The 14,932-nt window shown below is 43.3% G+C and overlaps 1 protein-coding gene, 1 long non-coding RNA gene and 1 other non-coding gene across 7 annotated transcripts in view; 1 reads left to right on the forward strand and 2 right to left on the reverse strand.

Annotated features, from left to right (window-relative positions):
• SLC11A2 (solute carrier family 11 member 2) overlaps positions 1–14,932 on the reverse strand; it is a 37,301-nt gene that overhangs the window by 19,606 nt on the left and 2,763 nt on the right. For 4 of the 5 annotated variants that reach the window (XM_037136860.2, XM_053661713.1, XM_053661712.1 and 1 more), the window contains exons 2-4: positions 2,415–2,468; positions 803–951; positions 172–297 (exon numbers count right to left, since the gene is read on the reverse strand). In XM_037136860.2, the coding sequence (XP_036992755.2) occupies positions 172–297; positions 803–951; positions 2,415–2,448 (309 nt within the window). In that variant the 5' untranslated portion in view covers positions 2,449–2,468. Of the gene's footprint in view, positions 1–171; positions 298–802; positions 952–2,414; positions 2,469–6,538; positions 6,560–14,932 lie in introns of those variants that run through there. The other variant, XM_053661711.1, reaches the window with a different exon arrangement.
• LOC119043012 (uncharacterized) lies at positions 3,614–10,615 on the forward strand. Its single transcript, XR_005081338.2, has 3 exons — positions 3,614–3,761; positions 6,432–6,611; positions 6,975–10,615. It is a non-coding gene; the product is annotated as an uncharacterized LOC119043012 (long non-coding RNA).
• LOC119043556 (small nucleolar RNA SNORA2/SNORA34 family) lies at positions 10,976–11,112 on the reverse strand. The gene has a single exon (XR_005081443.2). It is a non-coding gene; the product is annotated as a small nucleolar RNA SNORA2/SNORA34 family (small nucleolar RNA).

Consider the following 14,932-nt stretch of genomic DNA (forward strand, 5'->3'; position numbering starts at 1 on the left):
TTATGTGGGTGAAATAAAATAAAAAAAAACAAGTGGGAAAGTGCTTTTCACCTAAGTGTCCCTGACAATGAAGTCTCTGCACGTAGGTCTAGAGGTTGATATCCGCAGGCAGAGAAGAGGAAAGTGTGCCGTGTGTGTTTCAAAGGGACACAGGTAGGACCAGGGGTTTACCTTAAACCCAGCCACTGCTCCGGACTGCAGGTCAGATTCGATGTTTCCTGGATCCAGGTAGGCAATGCTCATAAGAAAGCCTGGTCCCGTGAAAGCCCAGAGTTTACGAAAGCTAAAGCACGAGTACTACGGGAGAGGGAGAGGGAGAGCTGATGATCACTTCCCACTAATTGTCTTATCACATAGAAACCCAAAAACATCAGCCTCACAAGAACAAAGGATTTAGGGTGTTGGAAGGTGGGTATGCCCGAGTTTCACTTCATCTCACCCACTTCTTGTCAGTGAGCTGGCCCCTTCCCTGCCCTGCTCTTTTCTACCAGCCTGACACACAACACCAGTACCTCAGGGCCCAACCACGACCCAAGTGGGACAAAAGCCATCATAAAAAAGGAACATAAAAGTCAAACTTCCTTGATCCAAGAGTGCTAAGACAACTTGGCAACTGCTTTCAAGGCCCTCATTTTCCTTAACAGTTTCTAGTTATTCTCGTGACAAATATTCAAATACTCAGTCTTCAGAGCCGGCTTGCCAAAATTGATGGCAATGGCCGCTGATCTTGGGCTGTGCGGCAGACCTTCCACTCACGGATTCCCTACACAGTGACTTTTTCCTCCGAGGACCGGCCCCTAACCTCCTCCTCAGGAACGGCAATCTTCTCATCAAAATAGGTGGTGAAGGGCTCGTCGGAGCTCCCGGTGGACTGCGGGAGGGAGGAGTCGCTGTAGGCAGGGTTGATGGCACCGAGGTGGGCCGAGTCCCCATGGTCCTCAGCAGCATCATCTAATGAACAGATGGGAAAAGAATTTCTTTTTTAAATGAACAAAATACACTAACTTTATTTTCAGTAAAACTAAAATGAAATCTTTCTAATACCCTAAAGGAACAAGGCCGACCCGACTGTACCTCAACTTATTCCTAATACTTCAGTTTTATTTATATTTTAATAAACTAATTTTTCACTAAGCTATACATTCGCATGATTGAAAGTCTGAGAAATACAGAAGAGCTTATGGTAAAAAAAGCTCCTCTCACTCCCTCTCATCACCCCCCCACCCCGTCAGTGTTACCACCAATCTCAGTGGTTTGCCTGCTTTCATACTCCTATTCCCACTTGGCAATTTTAGAGCCATTTCATCCTCCTCTAAAAAAAACTAATGTCTAGGGCTCAAAATATAACATCTCCAGACTAGCCTCACTGCTAGCCTAAAATCCCAACTTTTAAAAGAAAGAAACCAGGTCAGTCTAGTGACTGCCCCTCCCAATACTTGGTAGGACTCATGCAAAGAAACATCCCTGGACATTACACTCCCTTTAGGCTCCTCAAAAAATGTGGAAGTTGCAAAACCCTGCCACACTTCAGGCTAAAATCTGAAGCTGCAGGGAAAACCACGGAGCAGGAACTCCTCTGCCGCCTGACTAAGGCCTGCAGTGCGGAGCTTTGGGTCACAGGGTGACCCTCGTGATAGGAGGACTCATCTGAGACTGATACATCAGTGTTTCCCTGAGCCTGGCATTTTGTGGTTAATACTAAATGCAGGGAAGGGAAGGGGGAAGGGACTGGAAGAAAAGGGCTAATCTGCCAGGAAGATACAATATCAGGTTTGCTGTAGCCATCAAATGGCTATTTCAAGCCACAAAGCTCTCATCTCAGTTTTTCCAAGAAATCCTTACAACCTCCAATTACAAAAAAAAAGCAGGAGCTAAGCCTCTTCATCTTAAGTGGCCCTGAACTGATTTTTTAAAATTATAAAAAAGGAGTGGAAATCCTAAAGGGGAAGTTGAGATTAGGAAGGATGGGTCAAAGCAGCCGAGGAGCTTTAACTGAAAACACAGTACAAGGGGCGCTTGGAACTGTGCTGCTCCACGCGATTCTGAAACGCCATCAGCAACCACAGCAGGTTTTCTAGAGGCTTTTGTGACAGGTCTGTGAACAGCACTGCCTTTGCAAGCATTGCTGCTACAGAAACCAAACTTGCACCTAATCCTGGCCCATCTCGGAACTGGAAACAAAATGAAGCAGGCTTCTGTGGTTACAAAGCCATTTTTATTTACAGCCTAAGGCACCAGATGGTGACTTCTGTACGGAGCAGGTCTCCATAAAGCTTCCGCTGGCTGGGGAAGAGGAAATGGGGACAATTTTTGTTGGACTAGACAATGAGAAGGGAAATATGGTAAATTTCTGTTACTGACTTCAGCCTAATCCCAAATAAAAATTAGAGAATAATACAAAAACTATAAATTACCATCTGGTATCTTCTGTCCAGGACCCAGCACCATGGTGTTCTTAGAATAGGATTCTGGAAAGTCGAAAGGGGAGGGAGAGGAATTAACAAGAACAAGCTAACAAGTTCAAAAACAGCATTTTGTACTCTGTACAACCTTACCCCTATTATATGAAAGGAATTATTCTTCTACTGAGTTAGATAACCTTGAAAATGACTACAGTTTTCCTAGTGTAAAGGATATTTAATAAAAAATGTAAGTCTTAATCATGTTTTTGCTGGCAAGACTTCAAAACCAAACTGAAGCAAACAGGATTTCAGGAAAGCAAGCAAATGCCTCTTCCTTTAGAACCAGGCGTCTGTGAATGATTTCACACCAGGTTCCCCACCACCAAGCACAGCACAGCCCCCTTTCTGGCCATGCCCAATTTCCCAGAACTAGGACTCTGCACCAAACCGGTCCCGATGTGCAAGGCAGATGCTTTTTAAAAAATATATTTTATTTACTTATTTTTTTTAGAGAGAGAGGGGAAGAGGGGGAGAGAAACATCAATGTGCAAGAGATACATCTCAGTTGCTTCTTGCACACCCCCTACTGGGGACCTGGCCTGCAACCCAGGTGTGTGCCATGACCAGGAATCAAAGTGCAACCTTTCGGTTTGCAAGCCCCGGCTCACCCCACTGAGCCGCACCAGCCAGGGCAAGGCAAATGCTTTTTAATAAGCTCCCACACAGAGGCTGCTAGTCTCTGCTGGGCCTGCAGATTAACTCAAATTTAACACCAGGTTGATTTCTCCCCATTTTTATGAGTCTTTTTGTTTTTATTTCTTTATTGATTTTAGAGAGAAAGAGGAATGGAAGGGGGAAGTGTGTGGGAGGAGAGGGAGAGAGACAGACAGACAGGCATGGATTTGTTGTTGCACCCATTCATGCACTCGCTGGTGGATTCCTGCATGTGCCCTGAGCCGGGATTCAACCCCGTAGCGTATCCCTGGTGTATGTATGAGAGGACTCTATTCAACTGAGCTCCCTGACCAGGGCTAGGAGTTTTTAAGGGCAAAGATCTAGAACTCTCTTTGACCTAACAATTTAAGCTTGAGAAATAGAGTGAAGATATAAAAAGGAGTCAGAGGATCAAAGGGTCAAGCTGCTAAATTATTAACTCCAAGTAGGCTGAGACATCAAAAAAAAAATTATTCCTGTTTTAACTGACTCCGGGAACTCAACCTTTTAGAGTTTCCAGCCCTACCTAAACACAGTGTGCACTGTACCTTTCATGCCTCCAGCTAGCCACCTGAATGACCTCGAACAGAAAACGCCCCACCATCTAAACCACTGGACACCTGAAGATGACCATCTTGAACCAAGGTGGGGGCTAAGAATGCAGAACTGATTCTTCTCAAGAATGTGCTTTTTACTATAAAACTCTCAAGACTTTTCCTTCTGCTTGGGAGCACTCTTGGTACTGCGTGGTAGTGGGGAGGCTTTGACTAGAAATGAATGACAAAGATTTGTGCAAGGGTCTCAGGCTTTGATTTCTGGAAAGGGGGGGCGAGCACCTCAACAGCATACTGGTAGTAGAGGGCCGCAGCTCCCCAGCCTCACATTCCCCAAGGCAACGACTCCAGGCATGATGTTTCGGGTCTCATCCCCAGCCCTTCCACAACTGGGAGAGGAAACCAAGCATAGCCCTCCCCTCCAGGGCGTGAAGGGAGAGCTAGGCACGGTCTGCAAGGTGCCAGCGCTTCTCTTAGCCCTGCAGTATGCAACCTGTGGGGATGAGGCGGGTCTGGAAGGTCCCTCTTTCTGTTGGAATAAATTCGGCTGTGGGAGGAGGGGTTTAACAAGCCCATTTGGCCACAGATCTATAGTATATTCTCCAGTCAACCCCACCAACAAGGCTTATTTAAAATTTGATCTACTGATTAAGGAATCTACCTCTCAGTCAATTCCCAGTTCAGATGGGGAAAGATGAGGTAATATTTCTTGTTAATGCCCCCACTTAAATCCCAATAATTACTATCCTACTGAGAAAGGTATAAAGCCTTAGCTATCTTTTACTGCTTAAATGGCCTTTTTCCACTCTTGTCCCTTTGTTCTTTCTAACTGAACAGTCCTCCGCTTCGTTTTGGGAAATCTATCCGAATATTCTGTACTATACTGATTACAGAATTACAGAATTCGGACTTAAAGGGAGTTTGAGGTTTCATCTATTTTCTGAGATGTAAAACATATGACCACTTGCTAACCTGGAAAACACTTTTTATCTCTGCACTAACCAATACCCAGTATTCTGTTACGATGTACAACCAGCCACACCCCACCTACCCGGCTCTGGGCCCCCAGACGACTGAACAGCAGCCAACAGACCCCAGTGACTCTGACTCGCTGATCGACTCACCCTTTCTGATCAGCTACAACAGCTCCTACCCAACTGGGATTTTTACGCATCTGCTGACTCAGCTGCAGTAGCTGCTCAGCTTCCAATTGCAGTACAGCCCCTTGGCCTGACTCAGAGCCTCTGAACTTTTATTTTACACATAATTCTAAGAAGCCAGGTACTCAGGTTATGCGACTGACAATAAATTAGGAACAACAAATCAGACCTAGGACTAAGGGTCCTCGAGGAAAAGGTCTCGGGCCGATTGGTATGAGGCAAAGAGGCATTCCTTACACATGATTATTAAAAGAATAACCTGAGTTATTATTAAGAATAATTCAAGTTTCTTAACTGTGGCCTACTCACCAAGAACTGATTAAATTAAACTACTTTGTAGTGATGATATCCTATTTAAGAAGACACAGAAGTGCCTTTTGCATCTGAGGGAGATTCCAACCAAAACAGGCTACTGAACAGACTTAACAAGCAAACAAATGCCATAGTAGTGTGTCTTCCCCAAGCCCGTAGTCAGTAAGAGTGACAGTTAAACACTGGGTGGGCCAAAAGGTCCATTTAGCTTTGTCCACGCCATGGCTCTAGTGATGCTTCGTTGTCTTGAACTTCATTCTAAACAATTTTGTTAGATTGTATTTTGACACCCATTATATCGGTGTGCAGTTAAAAAAAAATTTGTCAAAATTGGTGATTTTTTTGTGCAGCCATTTTAATATTGAGGATGGAAGAAAATACAGTTTCGGCATATTACACTATTATTTCAAGAAAGGTAAAAATGCAACTGAAAGGCAAAAAAAAGATTTGTGCAGTGTACAGAGAAGGTGCTGTGACTGACTGAATGTGTCAGAAGTGGTTTGCAAAGTTTCTTGTTACTACTGACATTTTGGCCAAATAACTCTTTGCTGTGGGGCTGTCGTATGCATTGGGAGATATTTAGCAGCACCCTGGTCTCTACCTACTAGAAGCCAATAGTGGGAGAGAGCCAACGTACTCAAAATATCCAAATCAATAAAGTTATTGGTGAAAATGAAAAATATGTCTTTTATAGAAAAAAAAAAACAGACTCTTTGGCCAACCCAATAATAACTTTAGAGAGAAATATTTCTTTTAATTTTTTTATTGATCTTTTTAGAGAGAGAGGAAGGGGGAAGAGAGTGAGAGAGACAGACAGACAGACAGACATTGATTTGCTGTCCCACTTATTTATGCATTCATTATATGTGCCCCTGACTGGGGATCAAATCTGCAACTTGGGTGTCTGGGGACAACGCTCTCGGCAAATGAGCCACCTGGCCAGGGCCAGAAATATTTCATGATAAAAATTTTATTAATTAGCCCTGCCTGGGGTGGCTTCATTGGATGGGCATCATCACACAAACCAAAAGGTCGCTGGTTCAATCCCCAGTCCCTGGGGCACATGCCTGGGTTTCGGGCCCAGTCCCTGTCATGGGGTGTGTGGGGGCAACAGACCAATGTTTCTCTCTCACATCAATGTTTCGCTCCCTCTCTTTCTCCCTCCCTCCCCCCAGTCTCTAGAATCAATTTTCAAAAATATTCATTTATTATTGTTAGTGTTCTGATTATTCCTATACTCATTACATATAGAGCCAATAATACAAAGTCTGTTCTCTCTGAAACCTCAGGAATGTATTATTCCAAGACAAAAAAATGGATTCTAGGTTCCAACTTTCTCATCAAAACTCTTCATCAACAAACAAGCTCCGCTGCCTGCTGTGTACACAGAACATACCTGGGGCAGCGAGCATCCAGCGTCGGTTATGCCTGCTGTGCTTACTGCACAGTATTTAAGTCTCCGTGAAAATGTAAGACACAAATGGAAGCAGTAAGTTAGACATTTTTAAGAGAAAGTTTATTTAGAAAGTTGCAGAGGTAGTAGAGGTGAGCCCACTGGGCTGCACAGGCTCAGGAAATAAGTTAGAGGCAGAAGAAGGGCCCTTGGAGCTTAGGAGAGAGAGAGGGGAGAAGGTAATGCTCCTGGGGGAAGGAGGGGAGGGGTGCGGCGTGCTCCCGAGGCAGAGAGCACCTCGGTTAATATTAACACAGTTTTGCTCTCTGCGGCCGGACGCCAGGCCATTAAGGAAAAAGTGAAGCTGAGATATAAGCAACCAGAACCAACTCAGCAGTGCCTTGACGAGATCGTGACTAACCCTGCTTTGACGTTCCAGGTCACCCCCAACCCTAGAGTACCGCCTTCTCTCTCACAGCCAGTAAGTCTCATACCACCAACAGCAATCAACAGAGAAAACGGCACTCGTGGTTACACGTGAAATAACTATTTTATCCCATTCCTTATCACAAGTTGTAAGAGTGTTTTACAGTAAAACATCTAATAAAATTGCATTTTCTATCTAAAATGTCAAAAAGCTACATGTCCTTTGACTCAGCAGTTCCGCTTCTAAGACTGCATCCTAAGGAAACACTCACATGAGGAAGTACGTGCAAGGATGTGTCTGTAGCACGGAAAGACCGGAGCACCAAAGACAACCCAGAAACCAGGAGGGGGCTGCTAAACTGTGGGTATTCATAGGCTGGAATGCCATGCAGCTATTATAAATAAGGCAGACCTACAGATATTAATAAGACATAGTATCCAAGATATGTTGTCAAGTAAAAAACCCAATTTATAAAACAGTATGCTAACATTTATGTAGAAAAAAACAAAAATATACACAAGTACGCATTATCTCCGAAGGACGATGAATTAGTAGAGAGCACAAATGAGGTCAGTAAAATGAAGACCTCTCACTGAATATACCCCACAAACCATGTTGTTCTTTAAAAAATTGTTTTTACTATGTGCATTTTTTTAATATAAAGAGACGATATGGATTGCCTTCTTTTTTATCCAATTACTCTCAATATTATTTTGTACTGATTTCAAGTGTACAGCATAGTGGTTAGACAATCATATACTTCACAAAGTGGCCCGGTACTTCCAATATCCACCTGGCACTGTACACAGGTATTGCAATAATATTGGAAAATTATTGACCATATTCCCTACGCTGTACTTTATATCCTTGACTGTTTTGTAACTACCGATTTTTATTTCTTTACTCTCTCACCTCTCCCACCCAGCCCCAGCCCCCCTCCCCTCTGACAGCTGTCTCTGTTCTCAGTGTCTGTGAGTTTGCTTCAGTTTTGTTGATTTTGTTCTTTAGATTCCACATATAAGTGAAATCATATGGTATTTGTCTTTCTCTGACTTATTTCACTGAGCAAAACACCCTCTAGGTCCACCCATGCTGCCGCAAATGGTTGGATTTGCCTCTTTTAAGTTTTTTTACAGGTAGAAGTAACAAATTATTATTACTTTTGTAAAAGATTTTATTTATTTATCTTTAGAGGGGAAGGGAAGGAGAGAACTATCAATGTATGGTTGCCTCTCGTGGGTCCCCTGCTGGGAACTGGCCTGCAACCCAGGCATGTGTCCCGACTGGGAGTCGAACCGTGATCATGTGGTTCACAGGCCCGCACTCAATCCACTGAGCTACACCAGCCAGGACACAAATTATTTTTAATTAGCAAAAAACATGTATAAAACACTTTGAACTTGTATAAATGAATGAGTAACAGAAAACCATAAAACCATAATTTCAAGAGTTTCTCTAATAATGTAGTCCTAAGAGAAACACGTTGTAAGGAAAAAATTAATAAACTAAAGAATTCTAGGAAAACAAAGACTAAACATTTAAAAACTGAGAGTTCTGACCTGGCTGGTGTGGCTCAGTGGATTGAGTGCCGGCCTGCAAACCAAAGGGTTGTGGGTTCAATTCCCAGTCAGGGAATGGGGGTTGCGGGCTAGGCCCCCAGTGAGAGGCGTGTGAGAGGCGACCACACACTGTTACTTCGCTCTCTTCTCTGTCTCCCTCCCTTCCCCTCGGTGTAAAAATAAATAAATAAAATCTTTTTAAAAAAACTGAGAGCCCCCCAGCACCCTGATTGCACACGCCTTCCCTGAGACGTGAAGAGTTCAGTACACACCCTCACCTCAGCAGCGAGATTCAAACGGCCCAGCCCGACCCCCACTCTCTCCAGTCTGAGACTTGAATGGAATAATCGTCTGTTTGCTCCCAAGGAGGGTAAAGAGGAAAACTGTGGCTTTAGAATCATACTTGCTAAGTTAAGTGACTTCAAATACCTCACTTAACTTCTCTGGGTCCTGAATTCCCCCTTTCTTCAAATTCCTACCTTATTTTCATTCTCGTGTGTCATGATCTCCGGGGGCAGGTCTGCACTGCCAGTGCTGAATCTGGGTCCACTCAAGTACTTGGTCCCGATGCTCTCACCCACCCACTGCTCTCTGGGCTCACTTGTGAACAAAACCATCCACTGCTCTCTGGATTCGCTTTTTAACAAACACCAGGGACTCTCGCTGATGAAGCTTCTGTATTGGACAATCGGAGACCTGCAGCCTTCCCCTGGCAAGCATATACTGCCCTAAGCTTAACTTACTACCACTCTGCCTTAGTGCCCAAATAGCCATCCTGTCAAGTTATGATTTGGGAGTTTCATCTGAATGCAAAGAACTAGAAGCTAAACCCTCAGGAAAGCATTTCCTGACTCACTCTTAATTTGGGCTAAATGGACTTCCTCCATGTTCTCCCAAGGCTCCAGTGGCTTACCACTCTGACACTGTAATCTCCAAATCATTTATTCCCCGATACTATTGACAGCAAGGCACTTGAAACTATTTCACTGGTTTTAGAGCTGTATTCAATGTTGCAAAGGTGTCCCTAAAATAGTAAGGTTTACAGAGGAATGTCTTTACAGTTCTCTAGTTCTTTCCTTCTTTTTTCCTCCCTTTCTCTATGTAAACAGTCAAAGATGGTGTTACATAGGACAGTGATTTTCAACTGCTGTGCCACAGGAATTTTAAAAACATCCAATATCTGAGTATTTAGTCAGGGGCACTGGCCTCTTTTACCTTAGATTGTCAAAGAAAATAATGACAACAGCCAACACAATAGCCATTTGGTGTGAATGAACCAAAATTATACCTATTCTTTTTGTCAGATTGGCAAACAGTGTATTTTTTGGTGTGCCACAGTATTTTAGGAATTAGTTTATGTGGCCATGAGAGGAACAAGGTTGAAAATTGCTGATGTAGGAAAAGAACTTTGCAGAAGCGAACAGAAAGGTGTCTGCACGCAGACACAGAAAGGTGATTAAATAAATGTCAACAGGAATGTTTGAAGTTCACTCTCTCTTGACGCCTCCCTCAGACAATGCTCAGGGCCAGCCACCTGGCAAGGTAGAAACTGCCAGAAGCGCAGATCGAGGTGTCCAAAAGTGACACCGAGTGCTTTAGAGAGTTACAAGGAGTTACATTTTAACATTCACACTGTGTCCTCAAGAAAATGTAAAGATTTTCAGATACTTCTAAAATTCCCCTCTTCATAAAGGTCTACTTTACGGTGATGGCACTTGCCATCCTAGAAAACCAGGACCGTCAATCTAACACCTGTGCTGCACGAGGTGCTCTTCAGGAAGGCAGGCTTCCACCCCTCGGTGACTGGGAGTCGACAAAACTGAAATAACAGTGGTTCACACAGAGCTCGCTGGGCTCTGAACCCTCTGTGTTTTAATAAGGAAGATTACTAGCCACTTTTTAAAAGATGACAGATTGGCCCTCGCCGCATGGTTCAGCTGGTTGGGGCGTGATCCCATACACCAAAAAAGGGTGCAGGTTCAATCCCTGGTCAGGGCATGCTCAGGAGGCAACTAATCAGTTTTCTCTCTTTCTCTCTCAAATAAATATATCCTCAGGTGAAGATTTTTTAAAAAGATTATTCCTGTTTTTCCATTCCAGGTCAATAAAAATGCACCATTTTCTGAGTCTCTTCCATCTAGGACAACCATCTACCTAATTAGCTCCCACAAAAATACGCCCCCATGAGGGGGTGAGAGGAAACAGTGGAGAAAAGCCATGTGAATTTCTAAATTATTCTTGAGATGTGGAGTTTGGAATTTCTTTTTTTTTTTTTATACTTCAGAATTGTCCTATTGTTATTGATAGAAAACTCACAGTAATTTTTTTTGCAATAATTGAAACTAACAGTGTTATAATTCTACAAACGGGTTAAATCAGAGACATCTGTATTTTGGAATCCCAGTATTAACTGCCTACAAATAAATACTAGCCCACATCTATTATCAGTGACCCAGATGTTTCTTTCTAATGAATTGACCATTACATTTTCTAAGCTCTGAAATGGCCAACAGACCATAGAAAGACATTGCTTTAGGCTCCTGCTTGAAACCAGCAGCTTCAGCCAACTGCTGGCCTTGATTCAGGGCCAATGGAATTCCTTTTTAATTTGGATAAGTATATCCTATTTTTCTCTTATGAAAATCAATATAAAATTTTAAGACAGGTTGAAGACTGATTACATCTACTCCCTGACGGAAAGAACAAGCAAAAAGCCCCTCTGGTGTCAGCATAAGAAAAAGGCCTAGAGACCCTCTTCCTCCGCCCAGTGAGTCACAGCAGAACGCCTTCAGCAGAAAGCCAAACAAGCACACGCCCCGTTCACCACGTACAAACAGTGCTGCTATTGTACAATGTGCTCAATACCCATCTGGGCATTGGAATGCAGTCAGTCTCTCTCTCTCAGGCACAACGGCCCTTGAAACACCCGCTGAGACTGTTCTTCCTATTACTGACTGTGTGTGCCATCGGGATAATCTTGCTTAGTCCACCAGAGACCCACAATTCCAACCCAACATCCAGTTTGCTGTTTCTCACCCACATGGGACTTCTAAGACTCTGGTTTATAGTTGAAAGAAATACCTAACACTGAGAACATCTAATGAGGAATAAAGAAAAGAGAAAATTAGTTAGCAAAAGGAAAGAGGGAGCAAGACATGGGGGGAAAGAGTGCCGTTGATAATAAAACCAGCTGCTTGGGTGTGAACAACGATAACAGTTGGGAGAAATGTGGGCAGGCTGTCCAGAAGTACAGATCTTTCACCCCAAAATACCACACACTCATCAACCAGACTTGAGACTCAGAGGGCCAGGTATCTCCTAAGTAGAACTCTTCACTTTCTCTGCTCAGTGCTGGGGCTTAACCAGCTTCCAAGCCTTTACTGCTCATTAAAGTCTTACTCCTAGAGACTACAGTTTGGTCTTTGTTCCTCCCAAATCGCCCAGCGTGAGCGCCCTGACTCCCTCCTGACCAGAAATTCACAGCAGTGCCTCGCCCTGCCCTTCGGCAGGCCGGCTTGGCCCCCCCCGCCTGACACGCCTGTCCTGGAGCACAGCTCCTACTCTGCGAACAATTCCAGAGACCCCTTTAGAGAGAAATAAAAAAGTCCATCCATCAGTCTGTAACTATTTCTGGCCTCAGAAAAAAAATGTTTTGCCCTCATACCTGGTTAAGGTATAAGGTATTTTTGCTCTGGTAAAGATGAAAAATGATTATCAGTAGATTATATATATTCAACTTATTTATTCTAATGACAGTATTGGCCCCCCAATGTAGACTAGCCTTAACAATTTTAAGTACATATTTACCTCAACGTTTCTTTTCTTAAAGCAAACAAATTACACATAAAGACAGGCAATACATACTGCAAGATTCTTCAACCTCATTTGTGCCTCCTTCCGCTCATTTTAACTTGTTGCCTTCTCCTTTCATTACCATGGAAGTTTAACAGACACTTGATTATTAGCAGTAAGTGGGACCAAAACAAACAAAAATAACCCATACAAGATGATCTACTAGCCAACAGTCACAAACACTGAAACTCTAACTTCCCAATTTAAATCTTCACTGGAAACTGGTTCTTACACTAAAATATGTAAGTTACTCTAACCATAAATTAAAAGTGCAAGACCAACCCTGGCTGGAGTGGCTCAGAGGACTGAGTGCCAGCCTGTGAACCAAAGGTTCGCTGGTTTGTTTCCCAGTCAGGGCACGTGCCTGGGTTGTGAACCGGGTCCCCAGTAGGGGGTGTGCAAGAGACAACCGCACATTGATATTTCTATCTCTCTTTCTCCTTCCCTTCCCCTCTCTCTAAAAATAAAATCTTTTTAAACAAATAAAGTGAAAATGGAAGGGCAATTAGCCAATAAATTCGCTTTTACCATTCCTGGCCAAGTCTTTTATAGTCTATTCTGATTTTATTAAAATATAGCTTATAATAAATATATGTTGTTTTAGTTTATTAATGATATTCCTGATGGTACCTGTAGAGCTCTTCTTTCGGTCTCCAGGGGTCAAAAAAATTTAACTGTTCGCCCTGGCTGGTGTGGCTCAGTGGACTGAGTGCCGGCCTGCAAACTTAACAGGTTGCTGATTGATTCCCAGTCAGGGCACCTGCTTGGCTTGTGGGCCAGGTCTCCAGTTGGAGGCACGCAAGAGACAACCAACTGATGTATCTCTTGCACATTGATATTTTTCTCTGCCTTTCTCCCTCCCTTCCCTTCTCTCTAAAAGTAAATGAATAAAATATTTTTTTTAAAAAGTTACTCGTTCAATATATTTATGTTAAATTATCAAAAGAACAAATAGCATTCATTGAGTGAGACAAGGGTCTAGGTATTCTAACTCCTGATATTATACATTCAACAGCTGCCAGCCTTCTTTTCCAAAATATTTTATTCAAACCACAGAGACTGATATGATAAAAATGACAATACTAGGGGAACAGGCTCCCCTTTCTACCTCAACACATTTTTTAAAGATTTTATTTATTTATTCTTAGGGCGGGGGGAGAGAAACATCAATCAGTTGCCTCTTGTATGTGCACGGACCAGGGACTGAACCTGCAACCCAGGCATGTGCCCTGACCTGGAATCGAACCAACAACCCTTCACTTTGCTTCCCCTTGCTTTGTTTTGTGGAACAGTGCCCAACCAACTGAGCCACACCAGTCAGGGCAAACACTCAACTCTTTAAAGATGTCACTCCTGCCCTGGCCAGTGTGGCTCAGTGGTGAGCTACGAACTGAAAGGTCACCAGTTCAATCCCCCAGTCAGGGCACATGACTGGGTTGCAGGCCAGGTCCCCAGTTGGGGGCATGCGAGAAGCAACCAACAGATGTATCTCTCACACACTGATGTTTCTCTCCCACTCTTTATGCCTCCCTTTCCCCCTCTCTAAAAATAAATAAAATCTTTTAAAAAAAAAAGACGTCACTCCTTTTCCTCCTTTTTCAAGTACAAATAAAGAGGGTTCACAAAAACACTGTCCTCCACACTCAGCACACCAACATCTCATTTTCCGCCTTATAGGCGTAGTGAAGTTGTCTTATTGCGAAGCTAAAAAACTAGTTATCCCATCTGCATTTCAGCCACATCAGGCCAGCACACTGCTGGAGTAAGCAATGTTCTGCTTTTCAAATTTTCAAAAAAATTTTTTCCTCTCCAGAGGACGTTTTTTCAGTGTTTTTAGAAAGAGAGGAAGGAAAAGAGAGAAACATCATGTGAGAAACATGGATCAGCTGCCTCCCAAACACACCTGGACCAGGGGTCCACAGTGGGATGGAAACTGCAACCCAGGCATGTGCCCTGACGTGAAATTGAACCCACAGCCTTTCAGTTACAGGAAGGCACTTGAACCGAGCCAGGCTGGCCAGGGCAAATATCCTTTTTTGTAAATTCAAAGTTTCTCATTTTGCTACATGTATAAATAGCAGCTTCCTTGAAGGAAAACTAGAAGACATGACAGTCTTCCATTAGAGCCTTCCAGAGAGAACTTGAGAGGGACTTTGAAACTCATAGAAAGGTCATGAATCTGTCATCACACATTTGTATTTAGGCACACGGTGAGGAGGCAGGGACTAAAGATGTCTTTGATTCCACAGTACCCACCGAAGCTTTTAGCACTAAAAGTCAAACAGACAAATTATTACTTCCTGGATACCATTCTCTAACCTCTAACCTTCACTTCACTGAGTCAACACTGAACCAAAACTGACTGGTAGCTCTGTAGAGTAATCCAAGGACCATCGCTGATTTTCTAACAGCAGAATAAGATTAGATTCACACCAAGCTTCCCCATTCTTTAACAAGAAGTGCTGCCAGGCTGCCAAGAAATTCCCCTCCCCAGTCCCAACTTGGCCATTTCGGAAACATGAGAAATCAAGTATGTTGTAATCGTGGCCTTTTTGATAT

The sequence above is a fragment of the Artibeus jamaicensis genome, unplaced genomic scaffold, assembly GCF_021234435.1.
Source record: "Artibeus jamaicensis isolate MK-2021 breed Jamaican fruit bat unplaced genomic scaffold, CSHL_Jam_final contig_233, whole genome shotgun sequence".
In the NCBI taxonomy this organism is placed as follows: domain Eukaryota; kingdom Metazoa; phylum Chordata; class Mammalia; order Chiroptera; family Phyllostomidae; genus Artibeus; species Artibeus jamaicensis.